The sequence below is a fragment of the Daphnia pulicaria genome, chromosome 2, assembly GCF_021234035.1.
Source record: "Daphnia pulicaria isolate SC F1-1A chromosome 2, SC_F0-13Bv2, whole genome shotgun sequence".
NCBI lineage: Eukaryota > Metazoa > Arthropoda > Branchiopoda > Diplostraca > Daphniidae > Daphnia > Daphnia pulicaria.
Window position 1 is genome coordinate 10,984,877 of NC_060914.1, and position 23,430 is coordinate 11,008,306.

General features: G+C 41.7%; 5 protein-coding genes across 11 annotated transcripts in view; 3 read left to right on the forward strand and 2 right to left on the reverse strand.

The window, feature by feature from the left end:
* Positions 1–23,430, reverse strand: part of LOC124326368 (speckle-type POZ protein-like) — a 315,941-nt gene that overhangs the window by 152,400 nt on the left and 140,111 nt on the right. The gene's annotated exons all lie outside the window — the stretch shown is intronic.
* LOC124326590 (fucose mutarotase-like) lies at positions 615–4,987 on the reverse strand. Its single transcript, XM_046785500.1, has 5 exons — positions 4,831–4,987; positions 1,301–1,440; positions 1,118–1,230; positions 968–1,033; positions 615–868 (listed from the first exon to the last, which is right to left on the reverse strand). The coding sequence occupies exons 1-5, from the start codon at positions 4,913–4,915 to the stop codon at positions 778–780; spliced, it is 495 nt and encodes a 164-aa protein (XP_046641456.1). The 5' UTR covers positions 4,916–4,987; the 3' UTR covers positions 615–777.
* LOC124326325 lies at positions 4,592–12,679 on the forward strand. 3 transcript variants are annotated; one of them, XM_046785082.1, is made up of 6 exons: positions 4,592–4,738; positions 8,589–8,759; positions 8,831–9,024; positions 10,879–11,019; positions 11,107–11,244; positions 11,326–12,679. In XM_046785082.1, exons 2-6 carry the CDS (start codon positions 8,645–8,647, stop codon positions 11,536–11,538), a joined length of 801 nt encoding a protein of 266 aa, XP_046641038.1. In that variant the 5' UTR covers positions 4,592–4,738; positions 8,589–8,644; the 3' UTR covers positions 11,539–12,679. The 3 variants fall into 3 exon arrangements, with proteins under 3 accessions (XP_046641038.1, XP_046641037.1, XP_046641036.1); XM_046785081.1 differs by lacking the exon at positions 4,592–4,738 and adding an exon at positions 5,060–5,169; XM_046785080.1 differs by lacking the exon at positions 4,592–4,738 and adding an exon at positions 7,427–7,905.
* LOC124326043 lies at positions 13,145–20,227 on the forward strand. Of its 2 annotated transcripts, none has more exons than XM_046784624.1 (10): positions 13,145–13,285; positions 14,001–14,286; positions 14,351–14,958; positions 15,027–15,468; positions 15,554–15,944; positions 16,029–16,946; positions 17,020–17,317; positions 17,384–18,256; positions 18,324–18,766; positions 18,830–20,227. In XM_046784624.1, the coding sequence occupies exons 4-10, from the start codon at positions 15,128–15,130 to the stop codon at positions 19,109–19,111; spliced, it is 3,546 nt and encodes a 1,181-aa protein (XP_046640580.1). In that variant the 5' UTR covers positions 13,145–13,285; positions 14,001–14,286; positions 14,351–14,958; positions 15,027–15,127; the 3' UTR covers positions 19,112–20,227. The 2 variants fall into 2 exon arrangements, with proteins under 2 accessions (XP_046640580.1, XP_046640581.1); XM_046784625.1 differs by lacking the exon at positions 13,145–13,285 and adding an exon at positions 13,377–13,872.
* On the forward strand, positions 21,028–23,277 carry LOC124326295 (BTB/POZ domain-containing protein At3g56230-like). Of its 4 annotated transcripts, none has more exons than XR_006915532.1 (4): positions 21,028–21,739; positions 21,825–22,424; positions 22,522–22,611; positions 23,238–23,277. XR_006915532.1 is itself a non-coding variant. In XM_046785034.1 (2 exons), exons 1-2 carry the CDS (start codon positions 21,206–21,208, stop codon positions 22,383–22,385), a joined length of 1,095 nt encoding a protein of 364 aa, XP_046640990.1. In that variant the 5' UTR covers positions 21,028–21,205; the 3' UTR covers positions 22,386–22,500. The 4 variants fall into 4 exon arrangements, 1 of the variants encoding a protein (XP_046640990.1); XR_006915533.1 differs by lacking the exon at positions 23,238–23,277 and adding an exon at positions 23,025–23,136; XR_006915534.1 differs by lacking the exon at positions 23,238–23,277 and adding an exon at positions 22,702–22,967.

The window sequence follows — 23,430 nt, forward strand, 5'->3', positions numbered from 1 at the left end:
ACCTAAGCCAAAAATACCGAGCAATTTCTTTTAAAAAACAATTAAACAAGATGTATTTATAATCAATGCCAAAATCTTTGACTAAAAACAAATATCACCGGTCGGCCGGACAAGTCTAAACCTGGTCAAATCTCTGTTGACGTTATTTATTTTTATTTCTGACAGAAATGGCACAGAGGCAAGTGCTCAACTCGACAAATTTCCCGTGATTGCACCATTGATTGAAATCTGAAAGTCAGAAGCAACTAGAAACTTTTGGAAACCGAAAGAAACTTGAATTAAGTCACCACCCCAAAAGGTGTTGACTCGAGTGGATGCTATTGCAATCAAACAGCAATAAGATAAGGATGAGTCACATAGCTTCCATTAAACACCAGTATACATGAACTAAGACGGTTGTACAAACAAACCACAGTCAATAAATCAACAAGATGAGCAATGAGGCTTATTATAAAAAAAAACAAGCTCAAATCGATTAACTACAAATAAAAAACCTTGTTTCTGTTATCACAAGATTTATTTTTATACGCTGATCACTTGCCACACCAACAGATAAGCCGGTTTGCTATGGAACAATTTAAATTCATCGGTGATGAATGGTGAAAGCGAAGGAATCGATTCACATTTTCTTTATTTCAAACCCATTTAAGGAATACCCTCATTCACTCTCATAATACAAAAATAGTAATAATCAAACATTTTTGTTTTTCTTGTAATATTGGGAATGGTTTTGGTTTTATTTTAAAAGGAAAGAAAGCTGCTGGAAATTTTCTCTTTTTAAGACTTGTCGGTTGCTGGTGGCTCCGTTTGGCTAGCTTCAGAGATGACGCCCATTTTCAGAATAATGTTGCCGTAAAGCGCAGTCTCCCTGCAGAGAAAACAAACAAATAAATGTGAGACTTTTAAACGTCATGACGTGACACGAAATTATCCACCGGAAAATAAAATAAAATAAAATAAAACTAACCCCGTTTGGACGATGGCGAAAGCTTTGCGAGCTCGATCGTAGAAATCAAACCGCTCCATCGTTTGCCTATCCATCAAGAGAAAAAATTTGATTATCCAAATCGAATGATGTGGCGATTATTCGATTCATTGAGAGAAATGAGAAACTTACAGGGGAATGTCACGTTGCTCAGCTTCTTTGAGCAGACGCTTGTACTGCGGCCAGACGGGCGGGTCACTTAGGCCTTTGCAACGATCATTATCCGTCACATCCATCACGCTGACCTATAAGAAATCCAAATGGCGACATTGAATTCAAAAAATGATTTTGATGATTTAGAGTTGACATTTTTACCGGCGACCAGCAGTAAGTGTCTAATGGCATCAAGGTGAGGATAGCTTCCAACAGAGCCGGAATCGAGTGTCCGTCGGCTCTGATTTGCTTGGCTCCATCTCGGCACATGGAAGCCGTCGGGAAATTGGCATCCGCCAAAACTAGAAAATACAAAAATACAAGAATTCAATTTTCTAAAGCATCAGACAAAAATGTAAAAAGAAAAACGGTAAGAATAATAAATAAATAAATAAATTCAATTCTCATTTTTTAACTCCTTTCTCCCCCCATTTCCCCCCAGCGCGCCTGCCTCCCGCACACACAACACAGACGGGCCGATTCCCGGAAAGGTGATGGGGCCAGAACGGCCAACAACAGCCCGTTGCGCGTTCAACAAGGGGGGAAAAGAAGAAAATGTGTATCGTCGGTCGACACTCTTCACACGATCTTCTCATCATCAAAACGAAGAAGAAGAGAAAATGAATAACAATGAAGCGCACCTTGTTACCGAAATGAAATAAGAAAAAAAGAAATATCATCAAATACAACCGGGCCACACTGTAATTCAATCCAGCCAAAGAGAGAATATCTTTAGCAACAATGGCGGATGTACAACTTTTGAATGGGGCAGAGAGAGACTGGCTCCCGCTATAATGTCCGTGAATGGAGAATCGACACCCACCAGCATCTAAGAAAGTCGGGAAGAAGAAGAAAAAACATCTTTCTTTTTCTTTTCGGGAGAACCAATCAGATTTCAGAAGAGCAGACGACCAATCCCGAAACTGCGGATGGAAAAAAATAAAATAGTCACGCTCTTGACGAGTGAGACCAGAGTTTCAAAGATCCGCAAACGCTTTGATTTCGATACTTTTTTCCTTCGTGACGTGAAAAATAATAATCAAATCAAAAGGAAAAATCAATAAAAGAAAAAAGATGAAAAGTTCGAGAAAGAAATGTTTAAACAAGAAAAACATTTTTGTGTGTTCCAGTCATTTAAAAAAAAAGTTCCACCCGTGATGGTGGTGATGGCGGCGGGAGAGAGAGCCATATACGCGGAGAGTAGGCCTAAACATGAAAAGTTTCCGGGAATAGTGACACGGCGTACAGGGAGAGAGAACGCGCAACTCCTTAACTTCCCATCTCGACTAAGACGAAAAATGATGAAAGAAAATCAGGGAAAAATATAAAAGGGGGAAAATGATGATTTTCCACATTTTTACCCCACACACAAGAAAAAGTCGGAAAAATAAAAATAATAAAAAAAGTGAATTCGGGAATGGAAAGAGTTGGCGGTGGAGACACACCTGTCAGGTGATGATGATGAGCCTACTAGCTGTATCGGCTAAAGAAACAAAAGTTAGTAGAAACAATCGATGAGTCGATGGCCGTTCCGTAACTTTTGTCGCGTTAAACAAACATGTCACAACACACCTGGGCAAAGAATTAAACAAATAAAAACAAACATGCCGCCTTCCCATTGATTGATTAAAACAATACAATCTTAGCTACTTCCCGTCCACCTGTGTGGGTTGATTATGGGCTCTCAAGAAAGTTTCCTACACAACCATTTCCAATTGTCTTATTCACTTAGCCAAAGAAAATCGGGGGTTCACCTCTTCACCAGACCCAACAATTGAAAAAAACAAAAAAACAAAATCGGAACATTTTTTAAGAAGAAAACCCCCCGTCGTTTCTACCTGTGTGTGTTAGAAATAGGGGGGGGGGTACAGGTGTTGAAGTCACTACACACACTGGTGGGCCTAACACATATATACGCCGACAATTTCTTTCCACACACAATTCCGGGAATTTTGATTTCAAAACTGGCAACGTTATTCGATCGAATTTTTTTAGAAAATTCCCTTTGGACTTTTTTTCTCTTTTTTTCCAAAGGGGCGGGCGATTATTTTCAAATTTTCTTCTTTTTTTAAAAAGATGAGTGTCTGTCCTTATCTATACGTGCTATTGTTAATCCCATTGGATTATTATTAGAAAATTTTTTGAGAGGAAGAAAAGGGGGAAGCTGCTGCTGCTGGTAGTTCGTCCCGTTCACGGACCGTTTGTTTATTGCTCGGTAAGGATTCGCAGAACTAGCTGGGGCATCGCAGTAGTCACGCTGTTTTCTTATTTAAAAAAAAAGGGGGAACGTGATGAGATGGGAACGAGAATTTTTCGTTACACACACAGACAAGAATACCATCAACACCTCCTCCTTGGATGACTAAAGGGAAAAAAGTTTGAAAAGAATAAAAGAAGAAATGGAAATACTCATTCTATGTTATTCAATCAAACCGTGAAAGAAATATAACCGAGAAATAGTCGTCGATGACAACTTGCCTATAACAAACCAGCAGACGACGGACCTGTCAAAACGCACTAAACGGTGTGCACATTAATTCAAAGATTCGTGTGTGAATGAACAATAAGAGACCTAGAAATAAACGTTTTTTGATTGCAAAGTTGGCCATTGTTGAGCAGGGAATCTGTAAGAGAGAGAAATAAATACCCAAAGAAGTTGTACAAGTAGATATATATACATGACGACCATCGGAAAAGTGTATGGAACCATTGTTGAGAAGTGGTTACAAGAGAGAGAGACACGTCCGGAGACGGGAAATCAGGCCGCCTCCGCGATCCTGAGCAACCTGTCACCACGGGGACGGCCACGGCTTCCTCCTGCGACCGTCACCACATCCATTGTGTGTCATTTGCCACTGTAGCAGCAGCCCTTCTCTCTCATTGACCACAAAAACTTAACAGATGAAAAAATCTATTTTGAAAAAAAGCTGCTCTGACAATCGCCTTTTCATCTCTCAAGAATTGACCGTCTGACATTCAGCCACCCACACACAGTTGTTGGACTGCCATTGTTGATTGGTGTCGAGTTGGTTTACAATGCTCAGCTGGGCCTTGTTTCGCAAAAGCAGGAACAATGCCAGTCCCAGAGCGAAATGAATATTTATCTTGCAAGGTCATGAGACGCTCTGGCTGAGTTTTCAGGAGCAGTTTCTGATGTGACTCTTGTGTGTGTGTGTGTCGAAATGTCAGATTGCCACGAATGACTCAAGGCTGTTTGGCCTCCCAGATGAAAGATCATCAAGCCAGTCTAAATTTTCTTGTTGTTCACCTAAAAGAAAAAAAAAATAACAGCCGGTCATCAAGCCCCGGCATTCGATGAAGAATGAAAAACCCCGACATCTCTGTTAGATCATCAGAAAAATAAACAAGATAATGGGACAATAATGGGCGAGAGATTCTCTGGGTTTGGCAGATGGCGTTCCCCCATTCTTGATCTTCCGGGAAAGACGCCAAAGATTCGTTTTCAAAAACAGGCGCCGCCGTTATTATAATTAGACGGAACGTGAGCAAGAAATAGAAAAAAAAATAAAACGGGTCACGCAGGGCCCTACAGGCTTTTCCCCCCACAACAGCTGACTTGTGTGAGCAGCCGAACTACAGGTGAGTGTCTCTCTCTTATCTTGCTGATTTCAAACCGATTTTTAAGCCGAAATAATCAAACGAACGGGGTCGTAAATGTTGAAAAAAGTTACCTAATTCATCGCCGTGCCCCATCGAGCAAAGTGTGTGCAGTAAATCGGGAGACAAAAGCGGGGAAATGCCTTTCAAACGACCCATGGTACGCGAAAATTTGACGTGTATATTTTCGGGACGAGTTTCCTTGTCGAGATATAGAGGCTAGGCGTTGCCAAATTGCTTTAAATCAGATTAAATAAAATTCACCTGGGCGTCTGCTAATTTTTCTTTTTGCACAACACGTGCATCAGTGTTCCCAACAACTGGTTGGCGCCTTTATCAAATGCTTCTTTTAGCTTTTATTTTGACTCTTTTTCGATTCATTCATCTATAAATATAGAAAAACTGGTTTTCAGGTGAGTTTTCATTATTATTACCACCCATTTTGTACATCAGTTTTTATCTAGTTGTGACTGAGCTCACGATGACGAAACAGGTTTTGGCTCGTGTTTTATTTTTATCAGTTTTATGCGTTGCACTTTGTCATCGCTATCTTTTTTTAAGCCTTAACGAGTATCTCTTGCCTGGTTTGATCTCTGTCCTTATTCTAGGGGGATGTGCAGGGCAATTTATAGAGCCAGCTTTGCAATGACTCGTCCACTTTTCAGCTTTGGCAGTCCAATGTCTAAGGCCACAATTATCTGTGCAATCCGATTGATCTTTGAACTCTTGCCTGGCTCATCTGAAATGATTAGGTAACCTTCGTAGGAATCTTTTTCAGGAATTTATGACATTCCTGTAACCGCCAAAATCCAGACACTTTGAGACCCTCTATAAATACCAGAACCTATTTCCTCATCGGTTGCAACGGAAATGGGTTCACTTCGTCGGCCTGGCGAGTCATAGGTAATGATGAGATTAACGTGTCGTCACCACTATAGATAGATTGGCCCTTTTTCGTGACGTATACAACGAATTTTTGGGAATATTTTTAATGAATGGGCCTGGTGATTGCTCTCATCCCGTGTTGCACGTCCAGTTCCGCAAGGTGGAAAGTGCATAGATCACCGGACCGTGACATATTCGTGCAACAGTCGCCGTGATCACTTTTTCTTTCTTTAGTGGGGGGAAAATCCCGTTGGTTAATCCTTGCTTATTTGATAAATTTGAAACCGGAAGTACAACGGAAGTATAGAGACTCCCAAACACACGAGTCTTTATATGGCCCTAAAAACTTTCACTGGTCTACAATATCGCAACTCGATTGATTTCAAACGTCTTCCTTTTCTCCCGGAACTTGGAAAAATTGGGCGGGGCGACGTCAGGCGATGCTATCACTAAATTAAACAAAATCTTTCGTTTTTCCCCTATAAGGTCAATGCAAAATGGCAAAAGCCTAACTGTGTGTTGGCTTAAATAATCGTTTATTGTTGTAGGACAATCAATGATTTCATTTTGATTAGTTAAGGGAAGAATATCGTTGCCATTTTGCTTTGAATTGATTTCAGTTTCATTCTTCCCGTTTTATTAAAGTAAAAGACGCGATAGTAGACTTTCTACCTTTTGCATAACATACTCTTATTATTTCTATTAAATTTGAATGAAAATGGCTTCTTTAATTTGATTTAATTTGATAGTTTCCTTTGAAATTCGTCGTTAATAGAAATTCCCATTAAATTAATTTTACCATTTTCATTTCTGCTTTGCCAATGCCAAATTTTAAACTCGTTACGTAAAATGTTTCTCCCGTTCGGAAATTATCAACTGTCAAAAGTATTTGCGAACCAAGCTTATAGAATTATTTTGTGAAACGGTAAAATTTCCGCGATATTCCGTAGATCAAAAAGATATGTGTTACGCAAAACCAATTTCCCGAAATTTTTGGAGTTATATAACCGTGCCCAAACGCTAAAAGTTGAATCTAAAACATTTGACTTTGTCGCAGTCGTAGTAACTAGCAAAGGCCAGAAATGAATGGCACCCTCAGAAAGTGCCGGTCGTACTCTGCTGTAAATATTTTCCAATCATTGAATACGTAAAAAAACAAACAAGAATCCCGCTACGTTGGGAATTGCAAATGTATACGTACATAGTATTTCCGAAAAACCACCGGAAGTGTCCGGAAATGGATGCTGGTTCGTTTCTCTCTATTGAAAAAAAAATGATTCCCAGTAAAAACGGCTAGCTGCGGTTTCTTGGTTTCTTATTCTATTACCTATGACGTCATAGTTTTTTGACGTCACGGAATCTCCCTCCCTCGTAAGCCCCGCCTCTTCTTTCACCTCCGTCCCACCAATACGCGTCGGGTCCCTTCTATGTTTTTCCACCTGGAAAAAAAAAGAATTTCCCCAAACAAATGGCCCGCTAGAAAGATTCTTCTTCACCAGCATCCGACCGAAAGTATAGAAGGTGGGCGAGCCAAGGTGTGTGTCTAAGTGGGAGGTGACTTGAAACATCATCAGGGCGGAACTTAATTTTGATAGCACCTCCCAGATTCGAACCGGGTTGATTTTTCTAGTTTTTTCTTACCTGAGATGTAGTGTGCACTGGGGCACCTATAGGGGGGTAGGGTGGGCCTGTTTTGGTGGGTCGTCCCCCATCACACACACAATTATGGGGGGACTACACACACTGAAACTATGAGTGAAGCAACAGACTTAGTATATAGACGTTGATGCAACGGATCATAAAAATATAAGGTGCCCGACGTCAGTAGCAATCAGTTGACAAGCTCCTTCCGAGTAGGCCAGTCCAGTCGTTCCTATCGCCCACCCAATTGCCAATCATCGTCTGTGTGTGTGTGAGTGTGTGTGTGTGTCACCGCCACGTTGTTTTTTTCCCCATCGTTCAATTTTTATCCCTCAGTTTCCATTTCTCCGTTGAACGGTGAACACATTAGAGAACGTCAGTGCCGGGATCGATTATTCATTTAATCTAATCTTGTTGTTGGCGAGTGTGTGTTGTGTACATGATTGTGTTGCATGTGTGTGCGGGATTGTTTTACGGGTATTTTTTTTCACGACTTTTGACTTTCCCCAAAATGAATTCATCGAGTGAATTTGTGATTGTCGCCCAACCGATTACCGTCAGACGGATCGTCGTCTCCAAAAAGCGACACTCGTCTTTACTCAATTTCAGACACATTGGCCAGCGTAAGTTGATTATTAGAACTTTCATTTTACGTGTTTTGGGTTGAACATTTAGCTGGAAATATTTGTCTCGTCAATGTCCATCAAAGATAGTCTTATCTTTTGATTCAGATTCCAGGTAATAATGAGAGTAAAAGAAAAATAATTTGGACGACCATTGCTCAGCTCAAGGTCGTTTCCCGACCAAATGAACCCCCCTGGCCTTTTACCGATTTTCTCTCACCTCGTGGTGACATTTTCTTTACCTGAGATTTTTGGATTTTAAATTTTGATTTTGAGACACAATTGTCGAATCAGTGATTTTTTCTTAAGCCGCCATATCTCACGTGTACCTATCAAGTCTAGACACACAGAGATGATTCATCTATTTTAATGATGATTAGTTTCTATGTTCAACCCGGATTTCGAAAAAAGAGTGACGCAATATATATAGGCTCTCTTATTTTCCAATTGTTTGGTGTTTCTCTTTGAGTCATCCAGCACGCGGAAAGGAAATTGTCCCGTGCGATCGCGTGGTGGTGAGCAAGGGGGGGGGCTGGTAGGGAGGTTTGTGGTTGGTTAGTCACACGCGACGTCGTTGTTATAGTCCTAAAAGGGACGCTCGTGTCTCTCACCATCGCAGATGTCCCAGTCAAAAAAACAAAATTCTAATTTTCAATTATTTGTTTGTCAATTGTTTTAAACAGAAGCCCGAACGGTCAGCTGGATCGTGTTCATCATCTGCTGCGCTACCAGAAACGTCATGGCCGCTCCGGTTCAACGTCACAAGAACAGCCCAACACCTTCGACTATGGACGATGAAACGGCCACCGATTTGGACGTTGAAAGTGACGATGTCGTTCCCGTTCCTCTCGAAGGTATATTTAATTCTTTTAATTTTAAATTGAATGAATTGAAATTAATTAATTTTAATTTTTTTTTTGGGTAGGTGGTGGTCGAGGAGGAATGGGCGACCGATTCCGCGACGTCCGGCCCAAGTGGGTCAACCCGTGCGGTGGCATCCTGGACGATTCCGGCGTCGACCCGGATGCTCCGCCGCTGGAAGATTCCGAAATTGCCGCCAATGCCGTCCTCGACGTTGACATTGCTCTCAGCCAGATTGAATCCTTCAAAGATGAATTTGTAAGTTGTTCTAGAAAAGGTTGTTGTTGCAACAACCATTTTTCTTTTCTTTTTAAAAAAAATTCCGGATGTCGTTAACATACTACTCCCTCCTCACAGCCTCTGGGCTGGCTACCGTCTTCTTCTCTCTTAGGATTATTAGAAGCAACCAAATTCCTTCGCAATGTCACACGATTTTCGCAGGTTGGAAGGAAAAAGGTTTAAAGAGGTGTCATGAAACCAAACAATAGAGTCTTGAAATAGCTCATGTATAGGCCTGTCTTTACTCGTAGAAAATTGCACACACACACAGCCAAAAGGTGGGTTATGCGTGTGGTGTTTTGGTCGGTTGGAATGTATCACTGGATCTCCAAAAATCCACCAGTCTCTACTGGGAATAAGCCCACGGTTTTTGGTTCAAAACAAAAAATCCTCAGTCAGTCGGTGGTTAAAAACGAATCCTTTCACTCTCTTTTTTTTGTGGTACCGTCTATACATATCTTTTATACCATTGGGGAATTCTATTTAAACAAGTCATTTTCCGATATTTTCTGAAATGGACAAGAGCTTAGAGATGGGATTTACCTTTATTAACTTTTATTAAAAAAGGCGGAATGTTTAGTCTGCCAGAATTTTTTAAATTTTGGAAATTGAAAACTGATGAAACCGAAACAGATTGTTAAATCACTTTTTGAGCTTTCTTCAGGAGCTTTTCCGTGGTTGTGTGGTGACCCCTAAGACACTTGGATGTAATGAGTTCCGGAAGCTCCACTTTTTCTTTTTTTACGATTCCTCCTCGCCAAAAACACAAAAAAACGAACGCCCACGCATCAATTTACGTGAAAATTGTCCAGGACATACTCGGAATGCCACCGTCTTTAAAAAATAAAAGCATCGAGAAATTTGTTCCCACGGTGCGCGATTGTTGTGACGTCACACTTGCGGTACACATTTTCTTGATAAAGGGTCAATCCCGCCGGAAGTCTAATGATACCAGCCGAGCTCTCATTTAAATCGATTAAAATGGCATTTTTATTTTTAAATTGAATTGAAATTAATTAAAACATTGCAGATTTGTTTTGGTGGGGAATTTTTGAAATTCCGGAGGACGGCTGGAAAAACCCTCCGCCCTTTTTTATATTTTTCTTAATGGGTAGAGTCGAGTCATATAGAGAGTTAGAAAGTATACCTGAACAATAGATCCCCCTTTTCTTGTGTGTATGTCTAGGCCGTTAGTGTGTTTCTACGAAACTGCAATTGAAAATCGTTCGGAATTTTTCTTCGTATTTGTCACTTGTACAAATAATAATCAAATACCGTTTTCAACTTAATAAAATAAAAGAAAACATTTTCAATTTTGTGCCACCGCAAAAATAAAATACCATCTCCGGTACACAACTATATACACCCACGCACTCACGAACGAACGAAAAAATATTTTTTTCCCACGATCCGGACTCTTCCGGCTGCACGCAATTTTCCTCCCGTCTCCTGGTCTCCTCCAAGACCACCGCAAAAACCGGATATCCGACGACCTCTTGTACGTATACACATGTACATAGAGGCCGATCCAGAATTCGCAGTAGTTCCGATTGAGCAATCGCAATTTTGAAAAAAAACCACAATAGTTTTTTAAAAAAGACTCTATAAGGCCATGTGTGTACTATTTTTAAAAATAATAAGCTTCCAAATTTGTTTACACGCATATCCTTAAACTTTTTCGTTTAGTCCCCCCCCCCCCCAACCCAATTTGACGTATAGTGGGTGGAGTCCAAAGTGACAAGTTGTCATTCATTTACAACATGTGTGTATACCTAGTACGTGTGTCTAATCATGTTTTTTGTTTGTTTTTGTTTGTTAATTCGATCCCACCAGGTGCGATCGCTGTTCCGGATGGACTTTGACGAGATGGTCCGAACGTGGGCGCATTTCCACTACGATTGGCTGCCGGCCTATGAAGCCGTGCCAAAGGTCATCGGGGCCCAGCTCGTCCCTCGTCAACTCGATTCCCTCGAGGTAAAATTATTCATTTTGATTGAGGCCAAATGAAAAAGGCAGCTCTTAATTTTTATTCTTTGAATTCAATCAATTCATCATCAATAGTTGGGGGCAACGCTGAAAAAGTTGTACCTGGCCTCACAGACGATAGCCGTAGGTCTGGAACAGGTTATCCTTGACAGGGCCGTCTACGGCGGGGATTTTCTGGAACAATTTGCCACAACCGAGAACAAACTCGCCATGGTAATAATTGATTGCATAAATTTTGTTTAAAATAAATTACAGAGATATGAGAGATTAATTTCTTGACATTTTATTATGTAGGTCTTGTGCTCGTTGCAGATGGCCATGATCGAAAAACACGTCGAGCCCGATGCCGACGCTGCCCGTCAGTTGATGGACAACAAATACCGCGACATGCGGAGTGCTTCTGGCCGCAATCTCCGCGATTTCATCATCGTCAGGGATTACATCAACTTACTAGAGTACACGAAACAAGTTCTGCATCACTTTCAACACGGAGGGTCGAGTAGTTGAACAACAACCGGGCTATATAAAGATTCGGATGGTCGAAAAGGACTTGTTTTTTGGAATGGAATTCAAATTCATCCATTATTATCTCAAAAACTGTTATAGTACTATATTACTACTACTTAATTAAGTGTGTCCCCACTCCCTACCACTATTTATTGACATAGGAATGAACTATCTGAAGTCTACATATTCACACGATTAACTATATCAAATGCTGTCGGTGTTCAAACAAACTCTGTGTGTGTGTGTGTGTCTTTAATCCATGGGGATTGAATGCTGGCACTCTTTTATTTGTGGTTGATTGATTTCACCACGTACAAATTCAGTTCACTTCAATCCCCCCTCATTTTTCTTTCGTTAACTCTATCTGTGTGTGTTGTAGTTAATGTGTTGGTGAAACTCTGACTGTGATATTATTCAAATCTGACTTTGTGTTTTGTGTGTGTGTAACAAGTTTTCCACAAAGTTTCACTCATCCCGCCCTCCTTTGATTTCAACCTGATGTTTACTTTCCCCTGAGATGTACATTTTTTCGTTAACTAAACTCCATTCACACACACACAGACACACACACGACAAAATGGTATATGATACTTTGTGTTTTGGCAGCTAATGTAAACAATTGTAGTAGCTATAGAAGTATTCAGTTTAGTTTTCTTGTGTGGGCAGCAACTGCCGGGCTGCCCATTTTTGAATGACCATCTCCTCTCGTATCCATCCCATCAAGAAAGACCAAACATTTTTTGATGACCAATAGTTATTATTTACTCAATTCTATTTATTCACACACACACACATATACAGAAAATGCACACAATAGTCTTTGTCGTCTTTGGCCATCAAATAAATGCTGACCTGATCCTGATTAAATATCTTTATATGTCTGAGACACAAATCCCAGCATCATCAACTATTTGAAAAATGAAAAACTGTTTGAATTGTTATTTAGGCATTTAAAAAAAAAAAAAAGCCTAGCAGACGAAAAATGTCCCGAATATTTATTTGTTACGTGTGCCCGCGTCAAATTGAATTTGCCACACTTGGATTAATTGAATTATTTCAGTAGCAGGCATTGTCAAAAAATTGTTGTAAGTGATGGAGTGCGTGTAGTTCGTGTATTATCGAAATGAACCGTGAAAGCATATTTCTGTTTATTCCTTTATTTCTCTCTCGCAACAAGAAAAAATTAAGTAAATTTAAACATTTTGGCAGAGGTATTAAATTGGCATCAAAATGAAGTTGGACACGTTCCAAAACCATGACGTCAATGTTTGACCAAAATACCTCCGACCAATTAGATAGAATTAAAAAATTGGCATCGGAAATTCCTTATTTAATGCATCAGTTACAGTTGATTCAAAGAAATTGACCATGAAATGTTATTGTTTCAAGTTCGGGGTCAAGTCCAATGGCAGAGATCAACCCGCCTGTAAAACGACCGCTTGACCTTCGTCTCACTCTCCCTCCCTAATAAGAAAAATGAAACAAAACTCTTTCCTATTCTTTCATTTTAATTCACGATCACGTTTCCCGCGACGAAACACATACGACACCTAGCGGTGGCTTTAAGAGTCACGCGCGTCATTGAAAGTCCCCTCCTCTCGAAGCCGCCATTTTCTCTCTCTCTCCGAGCTCCAAGGCCAGGGAGGACACGGAGATAAGTCTTGTGACTTTGGTTTCGTTTTCTTTTTTATCCAAAAAGAAAACCAAGCAGTTTCTTTTTCAAGTCGCGAATATGCCTCGCACCAAGGTAAGAGTTCTCACCTTGACGACCACTTGTTTAGTATATCAGTTTTCTAGGATGTGAATCGTAACGTACGCTAACTGAATGCTGTAGATTGAACAGTCGTCCATTTCTGGTGGTTGTTGTTGGGTGGCTCAACTGGCTCCCGCCCACCTTTCTGTCGTGCTTTGTTATGATCCTCGATTTTACTACGTGCAGCTTCGATAGCCAATAGCCATTGCAAATTGAATCGAATTAGAAGTGAAAAGGCTGGGGGAGATTTTTTTTGTTTCATTTAAGTTTCAGATCTTTTTAAAGGTGCATTCGAAATAATGGGGTTAGATTCTAAATATCAAAATTTCACGAAGTGACGTCAGCATTCGATTTTTTCCCCCACTGATAGCACGTCGCGCGCCCCCTCTTGCGTCATTTTAGGTTTTACCCTTCATTTGTGTGTTGTGGAGGGCCAACCAAAGTTGAGCTTTTTCAAGTCTCACTGGGGTGACTGCGTCGTGGGAATTACGCCACTCTTTCAACTTGTGATAACGTGTCGATTAAATTGTCCTTAAAACTTAGAAACTCTAGTTACCCAGAAAATGATTCGTCGACATTAGGTGACCCACATCTCCTGCCTTATCAATGTTTTGACAATTGTATTCGAACGAGTTTCTGACGTTGAAGCTCAATTAACTTTTAATCACCATTTTTAACCATCTTTCTTTTTGTTCTGATTGTTTTGCAGATTATGTGCCATGCCTTTTGAAGTGGTGTTATATGTGGTTAGCCCTTGTGCCAGCCTTGTGAGCTGTGCCGGCCACCACTCGGCCCACAAACTGCTGACTGACTCCATTTGCCCTCCACAATTCTTCTAAGTTTTTCTGAGCGCTTCACCAAAACCAACCTATGTTATATAATCCGAAATAATACTACCATACACTACTGCTTTATTTTGTAATTCCCACCTGGAAGATTCTTACTGGAATCTTCCTTGAAAGGCTGTGTATCGTTCTGGCGCTAGTGAACATCTTGTGAGTATCATTATATCATCTATTGTCTTGACAACATTCATCATTTGTTGTTTCTTATTTGCAGGTTTTATGTGAATCTTCAAGAGCACTTGTAAAGTGTGTGTAACTCTTGCACCCCCCTTTGGTTTCACACTTTCTGGTAGCAGGCTTCACTTTCAAAATCTTCAAGTTGTTTCGTGCCTTCAATCCTTGAAGAGAAAACAAAAATAGTTACCCGATCTAGTCAAAAGGGCACAAAATAGCCAACCTCACCCAACACCTTTCCTTAAGAGAGGGGACAAAACAAGGAATCGGGAAGAAAAGAACAAGAAATTGAAAGCGAAGTGGAGATACAGCCCAGGAATTCACACTGTATTTTTCAAATAAAAAGAAAACTAAACAAAAAAGAAACAAAAGAAGAAAAGAAATCTCCATAAAAAGAAAAGAAAGGAGAAAAAGAATAAGCTATTTATTGATTTAATTTCGCGCCCTGTCCCGTTTACAACGTTATCCTACGTCTGAGTTTTGATTCTTATCCCCCTACCTAAATTTCAAATTTTTCATTCAAACACACAAAAAAACCCACAAAAAAGTCAGTTGTGAGCCGAGACAGACTTAGTCTTTGCCGGACGTTAGATTAATAATTCGTTGCAGTCGTTACTGCTACTGCTATGCATATTTTCTGTTATAAAGGTATGTTGACATTTTAACTCTTCAATCTCATGCAATACTAATGTGATTTTACTTTTTTCAAATTCTAGATTTCAAAAAGTAAGGGAAGAGGAGGTGAAAGTCCTGTTGGTGGGTACGGTCGGACGAGGAGGTGGAGGGGCAGAAGGGATTTGGGGGCAGTCGTAGTGCCATGCGTTACGCAGCTCCCGTTGCCATGCCTGCTGGCCTGGGTGAGTGGCTTGGCGCCGAACTGGAAGCCAGAGGAGTTGAGGCTGCTTCACTCTATGCCCGTGCTGTTTTATCCATCCTGCTTCACTCGGAAGTGGCGGAAGCCGAAGCCGAGCTCGAGTTGGATCCCGAGACTCAGCGCAACTGGAATCCGCGCGCTGCGTTTGAACTGGAATTGCGACTGGAACGCCATATGAAAGAAACGAGGCGCGGTCGACCGTCGAAGAAGAACTTTGCAGCAGCCAAAAGTTGCGGCACAGGCCATCATGTCGCTAAAAGATCAAGCAACATGGCCACAAACAAGTAAATATGACTAGAATTCTAAACAAACTTTTACTGCTGTAGTTGCAATGTATTAAACTTTGAATTTTGCTTGTCTCATCATCAGTGGACGGAACCAGGGGCAATGTGCGACGCCAAGAAGGCGTCCCCATTCGTGGAACGGTGACGAAGAGGCGTTGAAGAAATGCGCTGCTATTGAGTGCCTACTATCGGCTACGGACGATGGTCAGTGGGGGCCTGTTGAGAAGTTGGTCGATGAACTTTGCGCCCGCCTGAAGCTCCTGCAACTGGAGCAGAATGGTGGTGCCAGTTGCGATGACGGACACGTCAAGCAACGTTGGACCAATCACGGCAGTGCCCCAGAATGTTTCGAAGCGGCCAGCAGCTCTTCCGACTCGGATTCGTTTACCAGCGTCTCGTCTCCGGAAGGCGGTGATCCGGCCGAACACTACCGCCAGGCTTTCCCCCCACTCGAGTTCCTCTCTGATTCTGATGAGGTACAATTTTTCTACTTTTATTTTACTATTATAAAATATCGTGCAAAAGTTTGATTCGCTAACTTGTGCCTTGGTTTACCGCAGAGCACCACCCAGCTGGTGACTGAATCGATATGGAACGTCCGCAAGTCTGCCGAGAAGACCCAGCAGACGCGCGTTCGTTTCGTCCGGATGACCGGAACGCGTTTGTCACCGCCTCCCAACCCTCAACTAGCTATAGTTGCTACCCCTTCTTCTTCTTGTCCGCAACAAGTTGAGTTGCACGTCTATGGCGAGTCGTGCGCTTCAGAGGCTTACTTCGGCGACTGTTCGAGAGATAGTTCCCTGGAGCGAGCTCCTACTCCGCCCGTCAACACCAACGCGACGACCACCAGCACCAAAGGTCGTCTCTATGAGCGGGGCACCGGATTTGACGGAGAAGATGGAGCTGCTCTTTTGAGCGACGTGCTGAATAATGCCTTCAAGTCGTTCTGCCAGCTTCACGAAGAAGACAATGCTGTTCTCGACTCCGAATCTCCTGTCGGCGCCATTGGTGACGGTGGCACTCTGGGTGATTGGAAAGGAGAGTCTGATTGGAGTCATCCGGTTGGAGATGCCAGTAACATTTGGGCCCCGGTCGAGTCGGATTGGGCCTTAATGGGACCCGAGCCTGCTACCCCGTGGCTTTCCAACTTGGTAGCGAAATCGCCGGCAGACACGGCTGTCCAGCTGAGCTTGGCTCTTTTGAATCATCATCCGGAGAAGAGTGGATTTAGCCCCGTTTTGGCCAGGTCTCTGCAAAAGGCTTTGCCCAAGAGCAGCAAATTGTTGGAGTGGTTGGCCAATCTTGCCACTGCTGGAGGAGGAGGAGTTGTCCAAGGACATCCTGACAATGACGAGCACGAAGTAGAACACATTTTGAAAGAACCTGAACGGCCTGACGATGAAGAAGAAGAGAATCTCCTGACGTCACCCAAGACCCACTTTTGTCCCATTCAACAGGAAGGGGATGTTGAGGTCCAGGTACTGCATTTTTATTTCAATCAACAGTTGTAATGTGAACCCGTTTTAAAATGTCTTTTGTTGTTGGGATTAGGTGAGCGATGGAGCGACTTTTGATGTGGACGCTCAGCCGGAAGAAGTTCACTTTTTGCGCAGCCCTAGTGGTGCTCTTTATCTACCTGATTGTGAGGAGAACGGCGATGGATGGAAGGGATGGGCCAAGTACATGGTCTACAAGTTACCACCTTCCCCGAGTCCGTCGACGTTGAATTTAGATCAGAATGAACAAGAGCAGCAAACCAGCCGTTCTGCCACCCCATTTACGCTGAAATTCCGAGTCGTTCAAACGGAAAAGTGTTGCCAAACTGATGCCAGGCTTTCAGTCGACCCCGGTACTGTAGATCTTCTTTTTAACTCGTTCAAGTCGATTACAATATTTTTCTTATTTTATTCAACAGAGAAACTGTCGTCTGTCGCACCTTTGTCGATCTCTTATCCTTTTGCTGCTTCACTAACGGCCAGCCATGGACTTTTGGATGTTGGGGACGTGTGGAAGTTTGACGCCAAAACGGTAACCAAGGAGTTGAAGGAAGATCTGAAAGGAGATGATGAACTCGAGGAGGTAGACGAGGATGAAGAGAAGGAGCAGAATAATGGCAAAGAGGAGGAAATGGACGGACTGTTGAATGAAGTTTGGAACGTTGCCACAGCCCTCAACCGTGAGGTCGATGAAGAAGAACAACAACTTGTCGGTGACAGCCGTGATTCGCCATCTGGTGATGCAACGGCAGAGGCTGCTGATATTGGCCAAGTTCCCGACGTGAAGGTAGTGATGGTGCCAACAGAGGCCTCGTGCCCGCCACCGGTGGCGGTGTCTGTGCAAGAAGACGTTGAAGAATTTGATCTGGATGAGCTGTGGAATCCATTCGTCGAGGACACTGGGGGTGTTGACCAAGTTGATGTTTGCGAATGGATCCCACAGCCCTATGGTGTGGCGGAGGATGGTTGCGAGCAGTGGGCAGATCCGGACGTCTTGGCGGAATCTTGGCCACCACCCAACATCCCAGTCGAGTACTTGGACGACGAATTCTTTGACGAGATTTACGGCTCTTTGGATTCGATGAAAGCTTCGGAAACGGCTAGTGGTGGTGGAGGGAAGAACAGTCGTCGTAGGAGACGTCGCACCAGCCAAAAGCAGCAAACCGTCCGTCGTCCCAAGCGCCCGTGTAGCTTTTTCGTCGAAGGTGAATGTCGTCGCCCTGATTGCAAATTCTCCCACGATCTCGGATCTATTCCGTGCAGATTTTGGATTGAATCTTCTTGTTTCAAAGGTAAAATATTTGATTTGTTTCACTTGTTGCAAATTTCAATCATCACTTAAATTCAATTTTGATTCAGGTGAAGAATGTCCGTTTCTACATGGCATACCGGTTGCTGAGAATTCTCGCGATCGCAATCGCAGCTGTTCGGATGCCGAGTTATCTGAAAGCTGCGGTTCCGAAGACGCGGGTGAATTGCCGGTGAAATTCGGTCGTGCTGGCAAATCCAGTCATGGCCGGAAGAAGTTTCAGTTCGATTTGGAGGCCGACTTTCCATCGCTGTCGCACTCAAAGGTCAACAACCAAAGTGGCGATGTCAAACTGGCCCGCTCGGGTGGTGGTGGCCCGGTGGTGAGTCAATCTCGCCCCATCGCCATCACGCAAGGGTTTGCTGCGGCCGACCATACATCTACCACCGCTGGATCGTCCTTGGAGAACGGAGGGGGTGAAATTCCGACCAGTGGTGGATTGAAGCGTCGTCGCAAGCGCTTTCCATGTCAACGTGTCAGCGCCTTCAACTTGGTATGAAAGATTCAACATTTTTAAAATTTTGGGTTTCTTTCATTTTTGAATATTCGTTGATAGGTTGGAACTTCGACGGAATCTTCTCCTGGTGAGACCGTTTCGATCAACGTGGTGCCGGCGGGTAAACGTTCCCGCAAAGTGGCTAAAGTGACTTTGTGCACGACCACTGCCGGTTACAAACGTCAGGAAAAGGTCAACAAAAGGAATGTTGACGCCATCGGCGTCGTTTCTCAATCGGAGCGACGTCGCACCAAGTCGGAGCACGACAACGGCAGCGTTGTTGTCGTTCACGGTGGAATTGGGTCGCGTCTGCGTCTCTCTTCCAGCTACAAAGAAGGTTAAAGTTAAAACAACATCAGAACTAAACAACACCATTGTGAACCCTCCCTTAACCGGTGTTCATTGTGCGAGTTGTGTACGTGTTTTTAGTTACTACCCCTTACGGAAAATGCGGAAAAAAAATTGAAAATTAATTAAAAAGAAAGATTTATATTTAGCCTCTTCCAATCTCCCATCCTAAACAAAAATTTTTAACCACCTCCAATCTCGTCTGGCCCGCCATTTACCACCTTAAAATGTGCTTGGCTCTCATTTTCAAAATTTTTTTTTGTATCCTATTTCTCTCTGCAAGTTAATCCCTGTTAATTTCATCAGTTTTTTAAATTCCTTCAACCTCCACCCTCGTTGGTTTAAAACAAAAAGTTATTTTAAGTTGCCTCGTTTCTTTCTTTCTCCTCTCTCTCTCTCGGTGTCTCCCAAATAATTTTTGTGCGTTTGTGACGTCGTTTCGAGGCTCTTCAATATTTTTTTTTTCTCCTTTCGTCGACTTGTTCTATCAATTTCTTTATTTCTTCTCTTCCGGCGCATCATTTTTTCTTTCTTTTCCATTCTGTCCCGTTTTTGTCTCCCCCGTTTTTTTTTGGGCGCCGGAATTCTGGCGCACGTTACGCGGTGCTTTAAATTCATTTCAATTCAAAATTAATTTCTCTTTACAAAAATTTGAAAAATTTGCTGCCACCTTTTTTTTTTATTGTTGGATTTTTTTTTAATGAGTTTTTCAAAAATTATGAAGCCCGCTAACGCGCGCCGCCGTCTCCCCCGCACGTGTTCTTGTCTTGATTGATTTATTTTTTTTCTTTATGTTCTTGTGGCGTCTTTCGAATCCGTGTTAGTTCGTTCCGTCGCTGATGAACTGTCCTCCTTCCAACTCTCTGCTCTCGTCAGACGCGCAATTCATGTCGAATCTATGCCAACTGTTGAGTGATACCATGTCATCTGTTGTGAGAGTGAAGGAGGAAACATAACCAGGTGTATCTCTTTAGATGATAGAGAGAAACTCCTCCCCAAAAAAATTACAAAAAACTACCGAGAGGATGATTTCACAATAAACTTCCCCTCCCCAAATCTATTTTTGTTTGTAGTTTGGGTCAACGTGAAAAAAAAATTCATCAAACTAAACTTGTTTTTGTTTTTATTTCATTTGGACTAGACTATGGTTTATTTTTGGGCATTTCTAGTGTTTTTACTTTAATTTCTAATCTTTTTATTTAGAATTTAAAAGCCAAGTTAATATTTAGGTAAACTGAAGATGTAACCTGTTTAATTGAAGACTCGGACCATCTTCTAAAACCAAATTCAACGAACAGAAAAAGTGGGCAAAGTTAAGGTTAAGGTTCATTTCAGATTTGTGCACCTTCAAGAGGCAAAGTTTTCGTTCTAACATTCCGGCCACAGATTTTCAAGGAGATGCTCCGGCCAATAAGTGGATCCTTTGACGAACGACATCGCTCAACCCTCTGCTCGTGCTGCAGTAATTCTGATTCTGTGTAGGGACAACCTTTAAAAGTGTGTACTTGAATAAGTCAGATGGTTAAGAGTAAATTTATATGTAATAACATACTTAAAACATATCGCACTTACGAATTTATTTTGCCACAACAATCAGAACTGAATAGTGCAACCATTGCAACTTGTTGACTGATTTTTACAGCCTGGACCTTAAAACTTACTGCTTTCATGGGACATGATTTCAATTCAATTTGATGCACACCGGAAATAGATTTTATAATCGATACTGAATAATTTTATAGAGCATATCAGTGGCATTTATGTATTTACATTTGAGGAATTTGTTTTTATGCTTGATGTATTTCTGATGTTATCAAGTAAGAAAGATAAAAGACTAAAGAGTTCAAAAAAGATTTCGAATTCCCAATTGTGTGAAGAAGATGGTTTCCACTACCCTGTACGGAGGTACCGGATTACTTTTATTTCACAGTAGTCTGCTAACTGCTTCACTGTGCTGTCACCACGTGGAGAACTGAAACCTTGTCTTTACCATTCATGCTTAACTAATAATTTATAAATCAATTTTTTTCTCGTAGCATTATTGGTAGTTTTATTGTTTTCAGTGTTTTTTTTTTTTTTTTTAATAAGATGTCAATCGAAGCTAAAGAAAAGAATGGTGCTACTTGTGTGACTTGGAAAACGTTACAAAGTCTCGCATTTTCGAGCAGAGAAATAAGTGAAACGTTCGAACTGAACACTCAAGGACGAAGCAACTTTTCCTTTAAAGTTTCATTTACTCACTGCTTTAAGTTCAATTGTTTAAGTTTAAATAATGTTTGCATTAAACTGTGCTTATCGCTGATCAAGTGCTCTACCAACACTATTAGTTTGTGTGGAGGAAAAGACACCATCTTTAATTGTGACCATAATCTGCCTTGCTCTGTTTGGGTTACAATCAACAATGATGAAGACAGAAGAATAAATTTGGAAAAAGCTGTTGGATCAGACGAGTGGACTTCAAGAAAATTTGGTATCAGAACATTTGGCTACCCAACCTTCCACTTTTGGTTGCAGTTCAGGACTGATGAGATTAACAAGTCCAGCAAAATCATCATGAAACAGCTGACGGACGCCCAGCAAACACCATTAGCCGAAGATAAAGACAACGTGAAAGTTCCCAAGGTAAAAAACATATTGTAATTCAAGTGTAAATCGTGTTTGCTTCAATTCCGTTTGAATATTACAATGTATTAATTTATATCTATAGTCCAAGGAGTTCTGTCGTGGCAAGCTGATTGCGCAGCAACTGGAGAAAGTGTTTGTCGAGCAAACGAACTGCGATGTCGAATTCTTGTTCGAAGACGAGGAGAAAATCGGTGGCCATATCTCCATCTTGGCTGCCAGAAGTCCCGTTTTCTCTGCCATGTTTTACCACAACCTTCAAGAGTCCGAGACGGGCAAAATCTTCGTCCAAGACATCCGGCCACAGATTTTCAAGGAGATGCTTCACTATATTTACTCCGGCCAGACTTTGGCTCCTTTGACGGACGCCATCGCTCAACCTCTGTTCGTACTTTCAGTCAAATACGATATCGAGGACCTGAAGGAGAAGTGCGTCCGTTATCTGCTGAGAAGCGTTCGGACGAGTAATGCCGTTGACTTATTGGTCTGGGCAAATCTTCATTCGGTGGAGAAAATCGAAGAAGCAGCTCTTGACTTTGTGGCCAGAAATTTCAAAATCATTTGTCAGTCGAATGAATGGGAGAACCTGATGAAGAACTATCCGGAGCTTGGATTCCTGGTGGCTCGACGTTATGTAGCTGTTTAAGAGATACGCCAGCCGAAGAGTTTTGTATAACTTAAAATGGTCAGACATTTGTCATTTATTTGTGTAATGTTAAATGTTTGAAGCTTCACTGATAATAAAGACGATTTCTTTTTTACTTAAATTATGTGCGCTCCAGCGGTTCCAGCGTCACCACCAAAATCCACATGTGTTCACGATCCTCGCAATAACAACACGTACAGCATGATACTGTCGACACTTAAGCAAGGTATTGGCCTGACTCTGAATTATTAGATTTCTAAGGTAATTAGAAATCTGATTAAATGTTTATTCTTCCACGGTTGACTGTTTCGTGCAGATTTGCTTTTTATCAGCACGGTCAGCTAGTGTGGCATCCGTGAATAGTGATTTTGACGAAATCTTTTTTTTTGTGGTTCTTATTGCCAATCGATAATACGACGCGCTGAAAGTTAATCACATTTTATTCTTGAGAAATTAACAGTATCTTTTGTACGAAAGTGTGATGGTAACCAGACGTAGTTTTCCATTTAGTCCAATGTTAACATTTTTACAACTTTTGAGAACTTATTGGCCTAGAAAAGAGGTTTCTAACAAGGCTCAACTGTGTGCACATCATGAAATGAATCTAGATTAATCATGTGTTTGAATTTTGAAAAATAGCTAAGGTCGCAGAGAAATATTTAAAAAAATAGCCGACTGTCCTTCAAACGGTTCGAAATGGAAAATTTATTCATTCACCGAAGAAACGAGTCAAATGACTCATGTCAATTGGTATAAAGTGAGTTTTAAGCCATAACCATTTGGTATTTATTTTGATGTATTCATTTTGATGTATTCATTTTGATGTATTCATTTTGATATTGGTTGTTGTAGACCCATCCCCAGCGACGTCAACCTGCAGAAGGAAAGGCCAGTTTCCTTCATGCTCGAAGGTCACGGAGATCATTACGTAAAACATTTGTAAATTTTCTTTTTTGTTTTTTTGTACGTTTTATCTATATTTCATGTGGTGTAGAGGTTGGGTGAGAACGACACGTACGTTGCATGGTACAATAGCCGCAAGGCT